Source organism: Heptranchias perlo, chromosome 10, assembly GCF_035084215.1.
Source record: "Heptranchias perlo isolate sHepPer1 chromosome 10, sHepPer1.hap1, whole genome shotgun sequence".
In the NCBI taxonomy this organism is placed as follows: Eukaryota; Metazoa; Chordata; class Chondrichthyes; order Hexanchiformes; family Hexanchidae; genus Heptranchias; species Heptranchias perlo.
Genome location: NC_090334.1, coordinates 79399157 through 79422281, shown reverse-complemented (window position 1 = coordinate 79422281; position 23125 = coordinate 79399157). Strand labels below are relative to the sequence as shown.

At 45.4% G+C, this 23125-nt stretch overlaps 1 protein-coding gene across 4 annotated transcripts in view; it reads left to right on the top strand.

The window, feature by feature from the left end:
• ccdc88c (coiled-coil domain containing 88C) overlaps positions 1 to 22907 on the top strand; it is a 290680-nt gene extending 267773 nt beyond the window's left edge. For 2 of the 4 annotated variants that reach the window (XM_067992074.1, XM_067992077.1), the window contains 3 exons: positions 183 to 251; positions 4216 to 4508; positions 19468 to 22907. In XM_067992074.1, coding sequence (XP_067848175.1) covers positions 183 to 251; positions 4216 to 4508; positions 19468 to 20535 — 1430 coding nt within the window. In that variant the 3' untranslated portion in view covers positions 20536 to 22907. The remainder of the gene's footprint in view (positions 1 to 182; positions 252 to 4215; positions 4509 to 19467) is intronic. The other 2 variants (XM_067992076.1, XM_067992075.1) reach the window with 1 other exon arrangement.
• The last annotated feature ends 218 nt before the right edge of the window (positions 22908 to 23125 follow it).

Genomic DNA, 23125 nt, shown 5'->3' with positions numbered 1-23125 from the left:
AGTGCAGCACTCCCTCAGTACTGCACTGGGAGTGTCGGCCTGGATTATGCGCTCAAGTCTCTGGACTCATAGGCGAGATTGCTACCCACTGAGCCATGGCCTGTCTATCTAGTGACTGACTTGAGTTGTGACACTGTTGCTCTTGGCAGAGGATAAAACTGACAGGTTCATTTCTCTTACAGCCTCGAGGCTCAGTAGTTCAGAGAGTAGCAGGAACAGTTCTAACGCAGCCTCCCCACTAAACACCAAAGGTAACTGAATGCTTCTTTCAAACAAGGCTTCAAAATGTCTGCAAATTTAGCCATTGGCTGCCACCCCGTCCAAAAGAAAATGAACCCCCCGTAGGTCCCACTGGAGGCTCTTGCTGTGACGTACACAACACGTACTTACAAAGCACGTGAGTTGCTCACCTGTCAGATATCTTCGCGTTGCAGTTTTCTTCTGTAGCTTTCCACCTTGATGTTGTGCCATCGCGATCCCAGATTGCAGTGAAGTGGCATGGCATGTTGGATCTCCAGAATGTAGAGCTACGTATTAGGCTGTGGATTTTTAAACATTTAGTCTCTTAATGCTAAATCCTACCCCTACACTGCTTTCTTCACTTGGGTCTCCCTTAAATAGATCGAGAGAGGGAGGTTGGGATTGTGGGGTTAGTGTGAGTAGTGAACAGAAGGTAGAGACATAGGAACAGGAGAAGGCCAGTCCCTCTAGTCTGTTCCACCATTCAATGGCTGATCTGTATCCTAACTCTATCCATCCGCCTTGGCTTCATATCCCTTAATACCCTTGGCTAGCAAAAATCTACCGCTCTCAGATTCAAAATTATTAATTGAGCTAACATCGACTGCTTTTAGTGGGAGTGAGTTCCACACTTCCACCACCCTTTGCCTGAAGAAGTGCGACCTAACTTCCCTCCTGAATGGCCCGGCTCTGATTTTAAGGTTATGTTCCCTTGTCCTAGACTTCCCCACGGACGGAAAAAGTTTCTCTCTATCTACCCTATCAATTCCTTTCAAAATCCTAAAAACCTCAATCAAACACCCCTTAACCTTCTATATTCCAGGGAATACAAGCCTAGTTTATGTAATCTTTCCTGATAATCTAACCCTTGGAGTCCCGGTAACATTCTGGTGAATCTGCGCTGCACACCTGCCAAGGCCAATATATCCTTTCTAAGGTGTGGTGCCCGGAACTGTACACAGTATTCCAGGTGTGGTCTAACCAGGGCTTTGGTTAGCTGTAGCAAAACTGCCTCCCCTTTATATTCCAGCCCTCTAGTTATAAAGACGAACATTTCATTAACCTTTTTGATTATTTTTTGTACCTGACCACTCACTACATTTTAGTGGTCTGGACCCCTAAATCTCTTTGGACCTCCACTGTTCCTAGCTTTTCACCATTTAAAAAATAGTCGAATCTATCCTTTTTTGGTCCAAAATGGATGGCCTCACACTTACTTTTGTGTTTTCGTGAATATTCCAACTTTTGTACCTGGATTTTAGAGGGATCTGTCGTTCACACCACCACAAGAACCAGAACAACCTGCAATTATATAGCGCCTTTAACGTAGTAAAACGTCCCAAGTCCAGGTGCGTATTCAGAGCGTCTCCTCCTGGCGATGGTCTGATTTTAAAAAAAGCAAGCACTCACCAGGTCTGTGCCAGATCTAGTTCCAACTCCAGAACTCGGATCAAAAGAAGCTGCATATCAGTGGATGCTGCAAATTAATTCTTCTAATATTATAAATAAGATGAAAAGTCCAATTATCTAGTCAAGCCTTCTCCTTCCACGGTCCACGCATGACTGTCTCAGTCGTGGATTCCTCTACCCAAGATCTCTTTCCTCCTTTCCTAACCAAGAGCATCAAACACGTCTATTATTATTCATTCTCAGGATGTGGGCGTCACAGGTAAGGCAGGCATTTATTGACCATCCCTAGCTGCCCAACTGAGTATCTTGCCTTCAGGGGGCAGTTAAGAGTCAATCTCTTTGGTGTGGGGCTGGAGTCACATATAGGCTCAGGCCAGGTAAGGACGGCAGGTTTCCTTCCCTGAAGGACATGAGTGAACCAGTTGGGATTTTACGGCAATCCGACAGCTTCATGGTCACATTTACTGATGCCAGCTTTTATTTGCAGAACTTTTTAAACTGAATGCAAATTCACAAACTGCCATGGTGGGATTTGAACTCGCGTTCTATTAATACCACCCCAATATAACAGTGTAATATTTATTGCATACTTGGCTTTAACCCCAGAATCATAGCATCGTTACAGCTCAGAGGGAAACCATTTGGCCCATCGATCCTGTGCCAGCTCTTTGTAAGAGCAATCCAGTTAGTCCCATTCCCCCGCTCTTTCCCCGTAGCCCTGCAAATTTTTTCCCTTCAAATATTTATCCAATTCCTTTTTGAAAGCCACGATTGAATCTGCTTCCATCGCCCTTTCAGGCAGCACATTCCAGATCATAACTACTCACTCTGTTTAAAAAAAAAGTTTGTCCTCACAACGCCTTTGGTTCTTTTGCCAATCACCTTAAATCTGTGTCCTCTGGTACTCGACCCATCAGCCAATGGGAACAGTTTCTCTTTATTTACTTTATCTAAACCCTTCATGATTTTGAACACTTCTATCAAATCTCCTCTTAATTTTCTCTGCTCTAAGGAGAACAACCCCAGCTTCTCCAGTCTATCCACGTAACTGAAGTCCCTCATCCCTAGAACCATTCTACTAAATCTTTTCTGCACCCTCTCTAAGGTCTTCACGTCCTTCCTAAAGTGTAGTGCCCAGAATTGGACACGATACTCCAGCTGTGTCCAAACCAGTGTTTTATAAAGGTTCAACATAACTTTCTTGTTTTTGTACTCTATGCCTCTATTTATAAAACCCAGGATCCCGTATGCTTTTAACCACTTTCTCAACCTGTCCTGCCTCTTTCAAAGATTTGTGCACATTTGCCCCCAGGACTCTCTGTACTGCACCCCTTTTAGAATTGTACCATTTAGTTTATATTGCCTCTCCTCATTCTTCCTGCCAAAATGTATCACTTCGCACTTCTCTGCATTAAATGTCATCTGCCACGTGTCTGCCCATTCCACCAGACTGTCTATGTCCTCCTGAAGTCTATCACTATCCTCCTCACTGTTTACTACCCTTCCAAATTTTGTGTCATCTGCAATTTGGAAATTGTGCCCTGTACACCCAAGTCCAAGTCATTAATATATATCAAAAAAAGCAATGGTCCTAGTACCGATCCCTGGGGAACACCACTGTATACCTTCCTTCAGTCCGAAAAACAACCGTTCACCACTACTCTCTGTTTCCTGTCACTCATCAAATTCTGTATCCATGCTGCTACTGTCCCTTTTATTCCAAGGGCTTCAATTTTACTGACAAGCCTATTATGTGGCACTTTATCAAACGCCTTTTGAAAGTCCATATACACCACATCAACCGCATTGCCCTCATCGACCCTCTCTGTTACTTCATCAAAAAACTCAATCAAGTTAGTTAAACACAATATGCCTTTAACAAATCTGTGCTGGCTGTCCTTTATTAATCCACACTTGTTCAAGTGACTATTAGTTTTGTCCCGAATTATCGTTTCTAAAAGTTTCCCCACCACCGAGGTTAAACTGACTGGCCTGTACTTGCTGGGTTTATCTTACAACCTTTTTTGAACAAGGGTGTAACATTTGCAATTCTCTAGTCCTCTGGGGGTGCCCGTATCTAAGGAGGATTGGAAGATTATTGCCAACACCTCTGCAATTTCCACCCTTACTTCCCTCAGCAACCTAGGATGCATCCCATCCGGACCGGGTGACTTATCTATTTTAAGCATAGCCAGCCTTTCTAGTATCTTCTCTTTATCAAATTTTACCCCATCCAGTATTTCAACTACCTCCTCTTTTACTGTGACTTTGGCAGCATCTTCTTCCTTGGTAAAGACAGATGCAAAGTACTCATTTAGTACCTCAGCTATGCCCTCTGCCTCCATGCGTAGATCTCCTTTTTGGTCCCTAATCGGCCCCACCCCTCCTCCCCCTCCTTACTACCCGTTCACTATTTATATGCCTATAGAAGACTTTTGGATTCCCTTTTATGTTAGCTGCTAGTCTATTCTCATACTCTTTCTTTGCCCCTCATATTTCCTTTTTCACTTCCCCTTTTAAATTTTTTACATTCACCCTTGTTCCCTTTTTTTTTCCTTTTGCTAGGTGCTACAGTCCCAAGTGACAGCAGACCACAGAGCCTCAGCAGTGACGACCTTGTGCCCAGTCGAGATGTCGGAGCGGGTCCCAAAGAAAACTATCTTTATCGTTCCAGTTCTGTCTTCCTGGCCAACAGTAATGTGGAGCCCTTGATATCACGGAGGAGCCCTGGATCCTACAGCACCCTGCAGAGGGTGAAGGAGAGCCAGGCCCCCAGCAGAACACGACCTTCCTCACCTGGCAGTGAAATGGTGACGTTGGAGGAGTTTCTACAGGAGAGTGGGCAGTCGCCCACCAGTGTAAGTAATGCTCCAAAGCCACGTTCAAAGAGCTCTCATCTTGTGCCCTGCCTATGTGTTACAGTGAAGTCCATCCTTTGCTCTCTTTCCAATACCCCAAAAATAGTGCCTGCTTTCACGTGACTCAACCTCCTTAGTCCTTTTTCGTCTCCCAGTGAAAGGAAGAGACTTGCATTTATATAGCCCCTCACTTACACCTCTCGAAAGTCTCAAAGTTACTTTGAAGTGCGGTGCGTATTTAACCCATTTTGTGCAGAGCTAGATTCCACCAACAGCAGTGAGATGAATGATAAATTGTTTGGTGTTATTGAATGAGGAGCATTGTTGGCCAGGATACCGGGAGAACTCCCTGCTTATCGAATAGTGCCATGTTATCTTTAAGACCTTCTCTCCTTCGAATAGTGCTGTGGGATCTTTATCATCTCATCCAAAGGGCAATGTAGCACTCCCTCAGTACAACACTGCACTGCCAGCTTCAGTTATCAGTTCAAATTCCTGTAGGGAGCTTGATCCCATTAGAAAGAAAGAACTTGAATTTAAATCGCGCCTTTCATAACCTCAGGATGTCCCAAAATGCTTCACAGCTAATGAAGTACTTTTGAAGTGTAGTCACTGTTGTAATAACAACAACTGGCATTTATGTAGCATCTTAACGTAGTAAAACATCCCAAGGCGCTTAATGCAGCAGCCAATTTGCACATAGCAAGGCCCACAAACAGCAATGAAATAAATGACCAGACAGTCGGTTTGGTTGAGGGATAAATATTGGCCAGGACACTGGGGAGAACTTTCCTGCTCTTCTTTGAAATAGTGTCATGGGATCTTTTATGTCCACCTGAGAGGGCAGACGGGGCCTCGGGTTTAACGTCTCATCTGAAAGCCGGCACTCTCTCGGTACTGGCACTGGGAGTGTCAACCTGGATTTTGTGCTTAAGTTCCTGGAGTGGGGCTTGAACCCACAGCCTTCTGACTCAGAGGCAAGAGTGCTACCCACTGAGCCACAGTTGCTGGTTTGGGGGGAGGGGTCAGCACCAGGAAAGAAACGACCACGAAAGCTACTGCATTCTGGTCTCCTCTGGCCTGGCAACGTTACCACGTCTGGTGACTCCAGTCCCACATTACATGGGCGACTCACGTCTTCAGGGTAACTGGAACTGCCTTGTCAGCAACGCCCATGTTCCAGGAATGTATTGCCGGTGCAGCACTGCCTTTTTGAAAACCGCTTTTTGTTTTTGCAGCAAGCACGCAGAGAATCTGGGAGTTGCCAACCCTCCAGGATTGTCCTGGAGTCTCCAGGAGTTAAAGATTAATCTCCTTGACATTGCTGACAGCAAAAACCCAGGAGAAAAGTCATAGGGGCATTAAAAAAATTGCATGTTTTATTTCCATTTTCCTTGAATATTTATATTTATTAGTTATAAAAAATATCCACAATGTAGGGGGGGGAAGAAAAGGCTCCTTCACTTATCGTCAAGAATCATCCAATCGGGTAACGAAGAGTCTGTTCACGTTCCGATTGGCGGGGCACCTGGAGATTAGACGCGTCGGGCGACCAATAGTAGTAATGGTGGGGTGGGGGGTGGTGGCAAGAGATCATGTGACAAAGGAATACGTCCAATCAGAGTTGGCGATCCCGAGTGAAGCGCAGAAGGATACCCGACTCCGATGGTCAATAGGGGCTTTTTGTTACCAGAAACAACAGTTCCCGACACAAAACCTGCAGACGTAGCAATCACCAACCACTAGCCACGGGTAATCTGATCCTAGTACAATTTCTGAAACACCGAAATCACAAAACCATGTATTTTATACAATAAGGACCGTGTTGCAACATTAACAAAGGCTGGAAGGAGTGCCAAAGATGACGAGAATTCTTCTCAAAACATTCTTAACTCATTTCGATACCATCGCCACCCACTGAGTGTACCTGGGGCAAAAGAATACTACAGGAGGGGACCTGTCTGGCCGCAACACCTCAACTAAAGGAGACGATTTGTCATCTCTAATTTTCTCCCTTCTCCTAGTTTGCTGTGTGTGTGTTTTTGTTTTAAGCTTTCTTTGAGCCGCACAGTTATTTTTGAAAATACCAGAGATTTTGTTTTTTCCAGGAACAGTGAGGTGCAACTTGTCAGCAGCTGGACTTATTTTATATTACAACTTGCATTTATTTAGTGCCTTTAACGTAGTAAAACGTCCCAAAGCGCTTCAGAGGAGCGATTATCAAACAAAATTTGACACCAAGCCACATAAGGAGATATTAGGACAGGTGACCAAAAGCTTGGTCAAAGAGGTAGGTTTTAAGAAGTGTCTTAAATGAGGAGAAAGAGAGAGAGAGGTTTAGGGAGGGAATTGCAGAGCATAGGACCTAGGCAGCTGAAAGCACGGCCGCCAATGGTGGAGCGATTAAAATCGGGGATGCGCAAGAGACCAAAAAAAAAGACTTACATTTATATTTTTTTGTTTTATTCGTTCACGGGATGTGGGCGTCGCTGGCGAGGCCAGCATTTATTGCCCATCCCTAATTGCCCTTGAGAAGGTGGTGGTGAGCCGCCTTCTTGAACCGCTGCAGTCCGTGTGGTGACGGTTCTCCCACAGTGCTGTTAGGAAGGGAGTTCCAGGATTTTGACCCAGCGACAATGAAGGAACGGCGATATATTTCCAAGTCGGGATGGTGTGTGACTTGGAGGGGAACGTGCAGGTGGTGTTGTTCCCATGTGCCTGCTGCTCTTGTCCTTCTAGGTGGTAGAGGTCGTGGGTTTGGGAGGTGCTGTCGGAGAAGCCTTGGCGAGTTGCTGCAGTGCATCCTGTGGATAGTGCACACTGCAGCCACGGTGCGCCGGTGGTGAAGGGAGTGAATGTTCAGGGTGGTGGATGGGGTGCTAATCAAGCGGGCTGCTTTATCTTGGATGGTGTCGAGCTTCTTGAGTGTTGTTGGAGCTGCACTCATCCAGGCAAGTGGGGAGTATTCCATCACACTCCTGACTTGTGCCTTGTAGATGGTGGAAAGGCTTTGGGGAGTCAGGAGGTGAGTCACTCGCCGCAGAATACCCAGCCTCTGACCTGCTCTCGTAGCCACAGTATTTATATGGCTGGTCCAGTTAAGTTTCTGGTCAATGGTGACCCCCAGGATGTTGATGGTGGGGGATTCGGCGATGGTCTTGCTGCATGCGGGCTCGGACTGCTTCATTATTTGAGGGGTTGCGAATGGAACTGAACACTGTGCAGTCATCAGCGAACATCCCCATTTCTGACCTTATGATGGAGGGAAGGTCATTGATGACGCAGCTGAAGATGGTTGGGCCTAGGACACTGCCCTGAGGAACTCCTGCAGCAATGTCCTGGGGCTGAGATGATTGGCCTCCAACAACCACTACCATCTTCCTTTGTGCCAGGTATGACTCCAGCCACTGGAGAGTTTTTCCCCTGATTCCCATTGACTTCAATTTTACTCGGGCTCCTTGGTGCCACACTCGGTCAAATGCTGCCTTGATGTCAAGGGCAGTCACTCTCACCTCACCTCTGGAATTCAGCTCTTTTGTCCATGTTTGGACCAACGCTGTAATGAGGTCTGGAGCCGAGTGGTCCTGGCGGAACCCAAACTGAGCATCGGTGAGCAGGTTATTGGTGAGTAAGTGTCGCTTGATAGCACTGTCGACGACACCTTCCATCACTTTGCTGATGATTGAGAGTAGACTGATGGGGCGGTAGTTGGCCGGATTGGATTTGTCCTGCTTTTTGTGGACAGGACATACCTGGGCAATTTTCCACATTGTCGGGTAGATGCCAGTGTTGTAGCTGTACTGGAACAGCTTGGCTCGAGGCGCAGCTAGTTCTGGAGCACAAGTCTTCAGCACTACAGCTGGGATGTTGTCGGGGCCCATAGCCTTTGCTGTATCCAGTGCACTCAGCCGTTTCTTGATATCACGTGGAGTGAATCGAATTGGCTGAAGACTGGCTTCTGTGATGGTGGGGATATCGGGAGGAGGCTGAGATGGATCATCCACTCGGCACTTCTGGCTGAAGATGGTTGCAAACGCTTCAGCCTTGTCTTTTGCACTCACGCGCTGGACTCCGCCATCATTGAGGATGGGGATGTTTGCAGAGCCTCCTCCTCCCGTTAGTTGTTTAATTGTCCACCACCATTCACGACTGGATGTGGCAGGACTGCAGAGCTTTGATCTGATCCGTTGGTTGTGGAATCGCTTAGCTCTGTCTATAGCATGTTGCTTCCGCTGTTTAGCATGCATGTAGTCCTGAGTTGTAGCTTCACCAGGTTGGCACCTCATTTTTAGGTACGCCTGTTGCTGCTCCTGGCATGCTCTTCTACACTCCTCATTGAACCAGGGTTGATCCCCTGGCTTGTTGGTAATGGTAGAGTGAAGAATATGCCGGGCCATGAGGTTACAGATTGTGCTGGAATACAATTCTGCTGCTGCTGATGGCCCACAGCGCCTCATGGATGCCCAGTTTTGAGCTGCTAGATCCGTTCTGAATTTATCCCATTTAGCACGGTGGTAGTGCCACACAACACGTTGGATGGTGTCCTCAGTGCGAAGACGGGACTTCATCTCCACGAGGACTGTGCGGTGGTCACTCCTACCAATACTGTCATGGACAGATGCATTTGCGACAGGTAGATTGGTGAGGACGAGGTCAAGTAAGCTTTTCCCTCGTGTTGGTTCGCTCACCACCTGCCACAGGCCCAGTCTGGCAGCTATGTCCTTCAGGACTCGGCCAGCTCGGTCAGTAGTGGTGCTGCCGAGCCACTCTTGGTGATGGACATTGAAGTCCCCCACCCAGAGTACATTTTGTGCCCTTGCTACCCTCAGTGCTTCCTCCAAGTGGTGCTTTACATGGAGGAGGACTGATTCATCAGCTGAGGGAGGACGGTAGGTGGTAATCAGCAGGAGGTTTCCTTGCCCATGTTTGACCTGATGCCATGAGATTTCATGGGGTCCAGAGTCAATGTTGAGGACTCCCAGGGCCACTCCCTCCTGACTGTATATCACTGTACCGCCACCTCTGGTGGGTCTGTCCTGCCGGTGGGGCAGGACATACCCAGGGATGGTGATGGAAGAGTCTGGGACGTTGGCTGAAAGGTATGATTCTGTAAGTATGGCTAGGTCAGGCTGTTGCTTGACGAGACTGTGGGACAGCTCTCCCAATTTTGGCACAAGTCCCCAGATGTTAGTAAGGAGGACCTTGCAGGGTCGACTGGGCTTGGTGTTTTGCCGTTGTCGTGTCCGGTGCCTAGTGGTCCGATGCCGGGTGGTCCGTCCGGTTTTATTCTTATTGTGACTTTTCGTAGCGAGGTTTTACAACTGAGTGGCTTGGTGGGCCATTTCAGAGGGCAATTAAGAATCAACCACATTGCTGTGGGTCTGGAGTCACATATAGGCCAGACCAGGTAAGGACGGCAGGTTTCCTTCGCTAAAGGACATTAGTGAACCAGATGGGTTTTTACGACAATCCGGTAGTTTCATGGCCATCATTACTGATAGTAGTATTTTAATTCCAGATTTTTTATTTATTTAATTAATTGAATTTAATTAATTGAATTTAAATTCGCCAGCTGCCGTGGCGGGATTTGAACTCATGACTCTGGATTTTAGTCCAGGCCTCTGGATTACTCGTCCAGTAACATAACCTTTCGTGGCCGCAGGATGTCCCAAAGCACTTCACCACCAATGGAGTACTTTTGAAGTGTCGTCACTGTTGTAATGTAGAAAACACAGCAACCAATTTGCGCACAGCAAGGTCCCAAAAACATCACTGTGATAATGACCTCATGATTGGTTTTAGTGACGTTGGTTGAGGGATAAATATTGACCAGGACACCGCTCCCCTGTTCTTTTTCGTAATGGTGCCATGGGGTCTTTTAAGTCTCATCTGAAAGACGACACCTCCAACAGTGCAGCACTCCCTCTGAACTGCACTGGGCGTGTCAGCCTGGATTATGTGCCCAAGTTTCTGGAGTGGGGCTTAAACCCGCAACCTTGTGACTCTGGGCGAGAGTGTTACCACTGAGCCACGGCGGACAGGTGCATGTTTTTACTGCGTCTCAGTTTGGCAGCACTCATTTCTGGATAAAAATGTTGTACAACGGGTTAAATGTGGCATAGATTGTTAATATCATGAATTTCTTCTCATGAGATGCTTCAGTATTATTAAGAATCGCACGTCTGCGTGAATCTATATCTGTGTGATGTTGTGGATATAGCATTCTTGCCTTTGAGTCAGAAGGCCGTGGGTTCAAGCCCCACGCCAGGGACTATTCCACTTGAGTTGCTGCTGTTAATGTCTTTTTTTGCACATTCCTCCATCTTTACCACTATCTCCTTGCAACTTCCTTTGCTCCTCAGAATTATTTGTAATGCCTCCTGTTTTAGTACCCTTGTCAAATTGGGACCTCTCTCTCTCTCTCTCTAGCCCTATTAAGGAGGAAGTTTGGAGGAAATCTCTTTGACACGCAGGATTATTTAGGATATGTAACGTATTGAAGCCGAGTCAAACCTTGACATTTAGGAAGGAATTAAACTCTAGCAAAGAAAAATATTAATGGATTCGGGGAAAGGTGGTGGGAGTGGATAGTTCAGGTGCAGAGCCAGCACAAGCATAGTGGCCTCCTCATACTAAATTTCTGATTCTATGATTTTTGCGTTGCACCATGAAGAGATGGTGACACTTTGAACGTAGTTGATTAATGTATCAGATTATAATTTTAATGGATTCTAAACTACTTTTGAATTTATATTCTATGAAATAATTATAAATGAATCATTTTATGATTTTTTTTAAACTTAAGAATTTGATGGCTGAGATGTAATAATACAGAATAGGTCCTCGGGGCAGTTTGCTAACAGTGGTCTTTATGGGGAGGCTGAACTTCTCCTGCTCATGACTGCCTCCTGCTGGCTGATTCCAAAAAGCAATGTTGGAGACCCAAGGAACAGGCTGTCTGCTTACTCTCTGTGCAGCCAGGGATGGGGCAAAGGGAGAATCCAAATGAAAGGGGAGACAGTTGCCAGCGAGAGAGAGAAAAACTCGTCTCGAACAAAAATAAACCATCACCGAGCATTGAACTCTAGATTAAATATACATCGTGGACATACTGTGATTGAATGGAAAAAGACCCACATTGGACTGGTCTCAGTGCAGTTTGTGTCGGACGCCTGGCAATTGATCGAATTGAAGTTCTGTTTGACCAAGCATGGCATCGAATTAAAAATTGCAGTTGTTTAGACGTTTGCAGTCAGATCTCAAAATCCAATTAACACATAAATCAGAAGCATTGCATTGGGATGTAAAACTGGGTAGGGATTGCTGCCATATGGTAGCTGGAAAGTAATAGCACCTTATAATCTGGGCAAGAAGCACTGCTTAGACCTGGGAGGATCGGGGGAGAGGTAGAAAAGCTACTGGAATTATTTTCAAAATCTTGTTCATCACTGATGCCTGTATTTGATTGAAGCAATTATCCCCGAGATATCCCAATCACACAGATATTGTATACAGCCTTGGTCAAACCCCATCTGGAATACTGCATGCAGTTCTGGGCACCGCACCTCAGGAAGGATATATTGGCCTTGGAGGGGGTGCAGTGCAGATTCACCAGAATGATACCGGGGCTTAAAGGGTTAAATTATGAGGACAGGTTGCATAAACTTGGCTTGTGTTCTCTTGAATATAGACGGTTAAGGGGTAATCTAATCGAGGTGTCTAAAGTGATATAGGGATCTCAAACTCCTGCATTATAATCCAAGGAAGATACTGTGGGAAGAGTGCAGTAACAGCATGACAAGTTTACAGTGGCAGTTTCCATTATCAATGTGTACGTAAGAATTTATAATTGAAATGTGAATTTCAAGTTATCAGGAATTTCAGGTTAACAGGACATTGCCAGGACTGAAGAATTTTAACTATGGGGAAAGATTGGATAGGCGGGGTTGTTTTCTTTGGAGCAGAGGAGGCTGAGGGGAGATTTAATTGAAGTGTATAAAATTATGAGGGGCCTGGATAGAGTGGATAGGAAGGACATATTTCCTTTAGCAGAGAGGTCAATAACCAGGGGGCATAGATTTAAGGTAATTAGTAGAAGGAATAGAGGGGAGCTGAGGAGATTTTTTTTTCACACGGAGGATGGTAAGGGTCTAGAACTCACTGCCTGAAAGGGTGGTAGAGGCAGAAACCCTCAACTCATTTGAAAAGTACTTGGATATGCACTTGAACTGTCATAACCTACAAGGCTTATGGACCGAGAGCTGGAAAGTGGGATTAGGCTGGATAGCTCTTTTTCGGCCGGCACAGACACGACGGGCCAAATGGCCTCCTCCTGTGCTATAAATTTCTATGACTCTATGTACAGGCTGGGGCTCTTTTCTCTAGAAAAGAGAAGGCTGAGGGTGATGGTGTAGACGTAGAGAAAATGCTTCCGCTTGTGGGGAATCCAAAACTAGGGGTCATAAATATAAAATAGTCACTAATAAATAGGGAATTCAGGAGAAACTTCATTACCCAAGGAGTAGTTAGAATGTGGAACTTACTACCACAAGGAGTAGTTGAGGCGACTAGCATAGATGTATGTAAGGGAAAGCTGGATGAACACATGAGGGAGAAAGAAATAGAAGGATAGGGTGAGATGAAGAGGGGTGGGAGGAGGCTCATGTGGAACATAAACACCAGCATGGGCCATTTGGGCTGAATGGCCTGTTTCTGTGCTGTACGTTCTATGTAAGGAATTGAATGAGTTTTGGTGCAAAAGGCTGATTGGCTTTTATATTGTCATCAAAATATGTTTCTGTAAATTGTGAGGGTTTTGAAGGGGTGAGTAGAGTAAATCTTTCATCTGGTTGGAGAGTCGTTGACGATGGACCATCAATTTATAAATTGTGAGGAGAGGTTAAGGAGAAATTTCTCTACTGGAGTTGTTAGACTATTGTTGAGGCACCTTTCTAATGGATGAAAAGAAAGAAATTGCATTTATATGACGCCTTTCACGACCTCAGGTTGTACGAAAGCTCTTCACAGCCAGTAAAGTACTTTTGAAGTGTAGTCACTGTTGTAATGATGAGTAGATAAAATTTGAAGTGGAGGAAGATACAGGGTGGAGCAGGCAGTAGGATTGGTTTTTGGGGTGTTCCAGCAAAGAGCCGGCATAGGCACGATGGGCCGAATGGTGTCCTTCTGTGGTGGACTTCTATGGTTCTAAATGTACAGCATCATTAAAGTACGCTGAGGATAGACTGGTATCTATAGAGCTAATGTTGGACTTGGAGGGGGAGGGAAGAGATTTATAGAGGATGGAGACTCGGAATATAGTATTTAAATACACTGGTTTAAGATACTCGGCCATGGATTTAACAGACCTTAATTTGATCATTTGTACATCGCATGGATGACAGAATTCAGCCTACGAAGCATATTTTCCGAGTAATTTCATCATTGCGTAGAAATAACTCGGGGCAAGGAGAGCCTTCACCTGATTTAAGGTAAAAGTGCATGACTGAGATTTCAGACAAAACATCATCACCAACCTAACTAGTTCAGCAACTTTATTATTGAATGCAGTGCTGTTCACCAGCAAAAAGATGACACAGCAGCACCTGGTGACAGTTCTAAAATTGGAACTTGGCAAACTCAGTGTGCCCATACCTATCTGCGTTACGCCTCTTCCCGCTATCTTCCTGTAAGTGCTCACTCCTTTTCTCCTCATTTTTTCATCTCCTTTGCATCTGCCCCGATGACTCCAGTTTCCACAGCATAGCTTTTGTATTCTCCTCTTTCCTCCGCCCAGCGTTCCCTTAACGATGGTTGACAAGGCACTTGATTGTGTCTGCCCCATTTCCTGTGCCTCAGCCCTCACCTAACTCCCCCTCTTCACCAGCCTCTGCTCTTGCCAGATCATCTTTCGCCTCCTATGTTATCCCACCATCAAGCATGTTTTCTTCCCCCTCCATTGTCCTCTTCACTTTTCAGAGGAATATTCCCTCTGAGGTATCCTTTTTCTTTATATTCGTTCATGGGATGTGGACGTCGCTGGCAAGGCCAGCATTTATTGCCAATCCCCAATTGCCCTTGAGAAGGTGGTGGTGAGCCGCCGCCTTGAACTGCTGCAGTCAGTGTGGTGAACGTTCTCCCACGCTGCTGTTAGGAAGGGAGTTCCAGGATTTTGACCCAGTGACAATGAAGGAACGACGATATATTTCCAAGTTGGGATGGTGTGTGACTTGGAGGGGAACGTGCAGGTGGTGGTGTTCCCATGTGCCTGCTGCTCTTGTCCTACTAGGTGGTAGAGGTTGCGAGTTTGGGAGGTGCTGTCGAAGAAGCCTTGGTGAGTTGTTGCAGTGCATCCTGTGGATGGTACACATTGCAGCCACAGTGCGCCAGTGGTGGATGGGGTGCCAATTAAGCGGGCTGCTTTGTCCTGGATGCTGTCGAGTTTCTTGAGTGTTGTTGGAGCTGCACTCATCAGGCAAGTGGAGAGTATTCCATCACATTCCAAGTTACTGTTAATTCTGTCCCGGATTATCGTTTCTAAAAGTTTCCCCACCACTGAGGTTAAACTGACTGGCCTGCAGTTGCTGGATTTATCCTTACACCCTTTTTTGAACAAGGGTGTAACATTTGCAATTCTCCAGTCCTCTGGCTTCACACCCGTATCTACGGATGTTTGGTAGATTACGGCCAGTACTTCCACAATTTCCACCCTTACTTCCCTCAGCAACCCAGGATGCATCCCATCCGGACTGGGTGACTTACCTATTTTAAGTACAGCCAGCCTTTCATTAGTACCTCTTTATCAATTTTTAGCCCATCCAGTATCTCAACTATATCATCCTTTACTGAGATTCTGGCAGCATCTTCTTCCTTGGTAAAGACAGATGCAAAGTACTCATTTAGTACCTCAGCCATTCCCTCTGCATCCATGAGTCGATCTCCTTTATGGTCCCTAATTGGCCCCACCCCTCCTCTTACTATCTGTTTACTGTTTACATGCCTGTAGAAGACTTTTGGATTCCCTTTTATGTTGGCCACCAGTCTATTCTCATACTCTCTCTTTGCCCCCCTTATTTCCTTCTTCACTTACCCTCTGAACCTTCTATATTCTGCCTGGTTCTCACTTGTGTTATCAACTTGACATCTGTCATACGCCCTTATTTTCCATTTCATCTTACTCATTTTCTCATTTGTCATCCAGGGAGCTCTGGCTTTAGTTGCCCTATCTTTTTGCCTCGTGGGAATGTACCCAGACTGTACCCGAACCATCTCCTCCTTAAAGGCCGCCCACTGTTCAATTACAGTTTTGCCTGCCAATCTTTGATTCCAATTTACCCGGGCCAGATCTGTACTTATCTCATTGAAATTTGCCTTCCTCCAATTGAGTATTTTTACTTTAGAGTGGTCCGTGTCCTTTTCCATAGCTATTCTAAACTTTATGATACTATGATCGCTGTTCCCTAAATGCTCCCCCACTGACACTTGTTCCACTTGGCCCGCCTCATTCCCTAGAAGCAAGTCCAGCAATGCCTCCTTCCTCATTGGGCTGGAAACGTACTTATCCTGAACACATTTCAAAAATTCCTCCCCCTCTGTGCCCCTTATATTATTGTTATCACAGTCTATATTAGGATAGGTTTTTTTTATTCGTTCATGGGATGAGGACATCACTGACAAGGCCAGCATTTATTGCCCTTGAGAAGGTGGTGGTGAGCCACCTTCTTGACAACTGAGTGGCTTGCTCAGCCATTTCAGAATCAACCACATTGCTGTGGGTCTGGATTCACACATAGGCCAGACCAGGTAAGGACGGCAGCTTTCCTTCCCTAAAGGGCATTAGTGAACCAGATGGGTTTTTATGACAATCCGGTAGTTTCATGGCTACTATTACTGATACTAGTTTTTTTTTAATTCCAGATTTTATTTAATTAAATTTAAATGCTATAGTGGGATTTGAACTCATGACTCCCAGATTATTAGTCCAGGCCTCTGGATTACTAGTCCAGTAACATAACCACTATGCTACTGTACCCTATGCTATCACTACTCTATGGCTTTTGCACCTCTCTGTAATTTCCCTGCAAATTTGCTCCTCTATATCCTTCCCACTAGTTGGTGGCCTATAGCATACAGTAGTGTAATGGCACCTCTTTTATTTCTTAACTCTAACCCTAAGATATCCTCTTTCTCCAGTACTGCAATATTCTCCTTAATCAATACTGCAACCACCCCCCCCCCTCCTTTTTTTCCTTCCCTATCTTTCCTGAACACCTTGTATCCAGGGATATTTAGTACCCAATCCTGCTCTTTTTTGAGCCAGGTCTCTGTTATCACCACGACATCATATTCCCACGTGCCTGCAGCTCACCAACCTTGTTTCACGCTTCATGCGTTTACACACATGCACTGTAAACCAGTCTTAGACTTTCTTATACTCTCCCTTAGTCTGATCCCACCTAATACTGTACTATTACTTACTTTAGTGCTATTTCCCCTCCCCACCCCGATCCTTTGTGCCCCTAGTTTCTCCTTTCCATTGCTACATCCTGGTGCCCATCCCCCTGTCAAATTAGTTTTAACCTACCCCCCACAGCACTAACAAACCTCCCCACAAGGACATTGGTCCCAGCTCCGTTGAGGTGCAACCCATCCGGCCTCTTCAAGTCCCACCTTTCCCAGGACCGGTCCCAATGCCCCAGGAATCTAAAGCCCTCCCTCCTGCACCATCTCTCCAGCCATGCATTCTAAAAACAGATTATCTAGTTGTTGTCACATTGCTGTTTGTTGGACCTTGCTGTACACAAATTGGCTGTTGCATTTTCCTACATTACAACAGTGGCTACATTTCAAAAGTATTTCATTGGCTGTGAAGCGCTTTGGGACATCCTGAGGTTGTGAAAGGTGCAAAATAAATGCAAGCTTTTCTTTTCTTTAACTTCTACCATTATCTGTGTTGGCAAGCAAAGCCACATTACCAGGTGATGTGAGCAAGCCGACTTCCGTCTCCCCACAATTAGTATCAGTATTGCAAAATCAGACTCCCTTTCCTGAAGCTGTGTGCCTAATCCTACAGCTGTGATCAATGCAGTTGGTTGCCATTTAAAGATTTCTTGCCTGTTATGATTCACCAAGACTGCTGAGAATGTAATTACTTCTGCCTTTTTTTTGTAGTGGTTTGGGGATTTCCTGAATGCAGTCAGACAGTGAGTCATGATCCCAACCTGGTGTGTTTCAATGCATTGTATCTTGAAGAGTACACATCCTCCTATCAGCCCTATAGAATAGCGTGGCTCACACTGCTATTATTTTTTCTTGGAGTTCATGGGTAGGACTAATGGCCCAGGAATAAAGCCTAGAAAATGGAAATATCTAATCTTGGCATCCGGGTCTGAGAGAAGAAAATTAATCATTTTTTAAAATAGAATTTAGTTCCAGTGTTTTCAGAATAGTCTTTTAGTTTGGGAGAATTGATGGAAATGTGAGAATTGGAAAATACATGTTGATAATAAATGGGACTGACAACTCTCCCAGATTAGCTGGGACACTCGCCATAATCTCCTGCCTCAGGATCATGGTGCTATACTGCCTGAGGTGCCGTCTTACGGATGAGATGTTATGCCGAGGCCCCGTCTGCTCCCTCAGGAGAATGTATAAGATCCCACGGCACTATTTTGAAGAAGAGCAGGCCAATATTTATCCCTCGACCAACATCACTATTATCCCTCGACCAACAGATTATCGGGTCATTTATCTCATTGCTGATTGTGGGGCCTTGCTGTGTGCAAATTGGCTGCTGTGTTTCCTACATTACAACAGTGACTACACTTCAAAAAAATACTTCATTGGCTGTAAAGCGCTTTGGGATTCCCTGAGGTCGTAAAAGGCAAGTCTTTCTTTAAAATAATTTAACAATCAGATTTAGTACAGCTACCGATACATTTATCACCTCCACCCCCTCCAGAACAGCCCAAAATTTCTCCACCTGAAATTAGGGTCAATCACAGCAATTTTTGCCTCAACCTTCCTCTATATGTGATGGAATCTTGGGTATACTTGCAGCTTAAGTTATGACATACCCACGTGCAACTGCACTTTTAGTGTAACTGAATGACATGGGACTATACTCGGAGTTGTTTCTGAGCTGTTAGTTTTTTTTCTATTGACAATTTAAGTTAACATAACTCGCTATGAACAGGAACTGTCTTGTCCCCCTTCATTATACCTATTGCCTAAAGGATGTGATATTGGATGGATCTTCCCTTTCCCCCTCCGTTAAAGATAGTATCATAGTAGGTACAACACAGGAGGAGGCCATTCGGCCCATCGTGCCTGTGCCGGCTCTTTGAAAGAGCCATCCAATTAGTCCCATTCCCCATCTCTTTCCTCATAGCCCTGCAAATTTTTTCCCTTCAAGCATTTATCTAATTCCCTTTTGCAAGTTACTATTGAATCTGCTTCCACCACCCTTTCAGGCCGTGCTTTCCAGATCATAACAATTCGCTACGTAAAAAAATGTTTCCTCATGTCACCTCTGGCTGTTTTGCCGATCACCTTAAATCTGTGTCGTCTGGTTACCGACCCTTCTGCCACTGGAAACAGTTTCTCCTTATTTACTCTATCAAAACCCTTCATGATTTTGAACACCTCTATCAAATCTCTGCTCTAAGGAGAACAACCCCAGCTTCTCCAATCTCTCCACATAACTGAAGTCCCTCATCCCTGGCACCATTCTAGTAAATCTCTTCTGCACCCACTCTAAGGCCTTGACATCCTTCCTAAAGTGTGGTGCCCAGACTGAACACAATACTCCAGCTGAGGCCCAATCAGAATTTTCTAAAGGTTTAAAAGATCCCAGTCATTTAAAAAATTTTTTTTAGATACTTGGTCTGGTAGATTTCAGAAATGTTCGACTTAAATAAACATTTTCAACACGTCCTTTGTGTGTTTTTTTTCCCCCTTCCAGGTCAGCATTCGAGATGACATGCTGAGCGATTACTTTAAGAAAAAAAGTGAACCGTCAATGATTAGAGAGCAGCCCAACAGAAAGGAAGGTACTAAAATGCCAACCAGCTATGTGTCCCCCACTACAAAGACCACTTTTGACTCAGGAGACGGGAGAGTCTCCAAACCTGGGCAGTACGTGAAACCTAACCCTCGCCCCAGCGCGGTTCAGGCCCAGCCCAGCTGCCCGGCCTCTCCCTGGCTGACGGTCCCCAGTCATGGTAACATTCCGAACACGTCCAAGCAGACTGAGAAAACAGCGCAGCCCCAGCACCCGCCTGCCGGAAATACCAGAAACTGCGCACTGACTCGGGCGTTCAGCCTGGCCTCTGCCGACGTGCTGAGAGCCAACGGTCCCGACGGCTACAGGCAAGAGACGCAGCACAAGTCGGCGACGGACAGTCCGCTGAGCAGAGACAACGGGAAGAGCAGCTGGAAATCAACTGGCGACTGCAGAAGCAGCGGGAGCCAGCCGGCGCCACGAGAGAGGCCACAGTCCGCCAGGGTGCTGGGGTCCTCTCCGATAGCCGACATCAGCTGCCGGACCTTGGACCCCAGGCGCCTTTCCTTGGCTCCCCCAAAAGACGAGAAGACCCTAACCGTCCTGCAGCACTCCGCCAGCCTCGGAAACGGACGAGGCCTAGGCTCCTCGCCCAGTAACTCTAACGCCCAGCTGGACAGGCTTGCCGCACCCAACCCACACCCGCACCAGCACCAGCACCACCCGTCGGCCCTGCCTTCCACCGAGCGCACGGCCCAGTCGAAACCCCTCCCCCGCTGCGGAGAGGTGGCTCTGGTCTCTCCTGTACGGCCGGTTTCTTATCCAAGCGAGGAGCAGAAAGGTAGAAGTCACAGGCCGTGCGAAGCTTCGAACGCCAGCCCCCAGAGCAGGTCTCCCGAGTACATCAACGCCATGACCGGCATGGAGGACTCGAGTAAAGGGAACACCAACGGCCAGAAAAGCTCCCCGACATCTCCTGACCCCAGTGGAGAGCAGCAGACTGTGTGGTACGAGTATGGATGTGTGTAAAAACCAGCCGTTCATCTTTCACACTGCACTGTACCACCGGATAACTCGCTTACTGCATCAGTTTAAAAGAAAAAAATCCTCTGCGTTTCTAATATTAAAAAGGCATTGTCTCCCAAAAAGGGTTTATGTAAACACTATGCGAACGTGAAAGAAGTCTGCACTCGAGTTTAGATCCTCATGATTTTGGCTTTTAAATTCACTTGGAGCAATGGTTCGAAACTAGTGCCTCGATATGAGTCTCTTGGAATGTTGGCATGAGTGGTTAATGTATGTTACAGCACAGGAGCAGGCCATTCGGCCCATCGTGCCTGTGCTGGCTCTTTGAAAGAGCTATCCAATTAGTCCCATTCCCCTGCTCTTTACCCATAGCCGAGCAAATTTTTTCCCTTCAAGTATTTATCCAATTCCTTTTTGAAAGTTATGATTGAATCTGCTTCCACCGCACTTTCAAGCAGTGTGTTTGTATTTCATTCATTTACCTGCTGCGTAACAGAGCCATTAACTGGTTTTATTTTAAACTGGTTAGCTGCCATGTTTAAAATAGTGGAGAAAGGAATTTTATACAAATCGTTCACACATTTAATATTTCAAGAGTTTGGCTTACAGACAAAGATCTTTCACTCGGCTTCAAATTCTTTCTTTAGAATCATACAACACAGAAGGAGGCCATTCAGCCCATCTTGCCTGTGCCGGCTCTTTGAAAGAGCTATCCAAATAGTCCCATTCCCCTGCTCCTTCCCCATAGCCTTGCAATTTTTTTCCAATTCCCTTTTGAAAGTTACTATTGAATCTGCTTCCACCACCCTTTCAGGCATCACAACTCGCTGCATAAAAAAAAATTCCCCCTCCATCTCCCCTCTGGTTCTTTTGCCAATTACTTTAAATCTGTGTCCTCTGGTTACCGACCCTTCTGCCACTGGAAACGGTTTCTCCTTATTTACTCTATCAAAACCGTTCATAATTTAAAAAATTTCTATTAATCTCCCCTTAACCTTCTCTGCTCTAAGGAGAACAACCCTAGCTTCTCTAGTCTCTGCACATAACTGAAGTCCCTCTTCCCTGGTATCATTCTAATAAACCTCATCTGCACCCTCCCCAAGGCCATGACGTCCTCCCTAAAGTGTGGGGTGCAGAATTGGACACAGTACTCCAGGTGAGGCCTAACCAGTGATTTATAAATGATTACCATAACTTCCTTGCTTTTGTACTCTATGCCTCTGTTTGAAAGCCCAGGATCCCAAATGCTGTTTTTAACAGCCTTATCAACTTGTCCTGACACTTTCAAAGATTTGTGTACATACACCCCCAGGTCTCTCTGTTCCTACACCCCAGTTAATTGTACCATTTAGTTTAAATTGCCTCTCATTCTTCCTACCAAAATGAATCACTTCACGCTCTCAATGTGTTTCCACTCAATCAATTTCTGTGTGGGGGTAAGTTCATAGAACTGCAACCCATAGTATCCCGCCCTTCAAAAGCTGCTAACCATCTTCCATGAACAGGGAAGAGAGAATGCTGCTAGTTATAACCCATCCATTCCAGGAAAATAACAAGAGGATAGACTTTGCCTTTTAACGCTGCACATATTGCGATGTTGCCTGTCACTTTGCTGCCTTGTACATACTTGGGCATGTTTCTTCATTCTGTAAATAAATGTAAATGGAGAGAATGCATTGGCACCAATATGGAATTTTTTATTGCATTGTATATTCTGAAACCCTGCAAGTTTTTGTTTTTACTTAATTATGGAGTTTAAAATGCACGATTTGAAGGACTGTTCTTCTATCTGTAACTGAAGTGAACGGGTTAATCTGTGGCCTCTAAGACAAGTGTTTTGTCTGTATTCTGTGCCCAGTCTTGATCGTATCTCATACTGTTATGGTTTTCCTTTCATTTAAGTGTTGCATATACTCCGCTGAGAACGGACTCTCTTGCAACTGTGTGTAGTTTGCACTACATCCCAAGAGAGTGCCCGATTGATTTTTTTTTTTGTTATTAATTCACATACGAACCAAATTTGGGATTAAATGGGAACACTGGAAAAGCAACCTCTTGGACCAAATTTGTCGTGTTGGTTTTCTTTGCCCTCCCAAAATCCCTTACTGGCTCTGGAAGAAGGACTGTCTGCTTATCGGGAGGGAGAATGAATCACTGAATGTCCTTGCATGCTCTAAGAATGTAATGAGTTTGAGTTCTTTGAGAAACAGTAATTGGCCGCTGTGTTGTATATTTCCTTTTGTAGATAAGGTCTGGAAGATGGACTTTAATGTAATTAATTTTGTCAATATGTTCTGGCCTTTGACAAACAGACTGATGGAGTTTAATTTTGAAAATGTACTTTTTAAACTAACATTTAATTCTTTGTAATAAACTTTGAGAAATCATTTTACAGCAGAAATAAGTTATTCCTTGGGAGCACACGGTTCCTAAAAATGGCACCCATTTGTAAATAAGCCAAGTGACCTGCATTTTGAAATTTATTCTGGTCATGTTGTCTCCAGCTCTCCCTCATTAGTTTTGAGCTTCTGATAAACATTGAATCCCTCACTTTCCTCCATCGACTCTTCCCACAGGCTTTTCAAAACCCGGG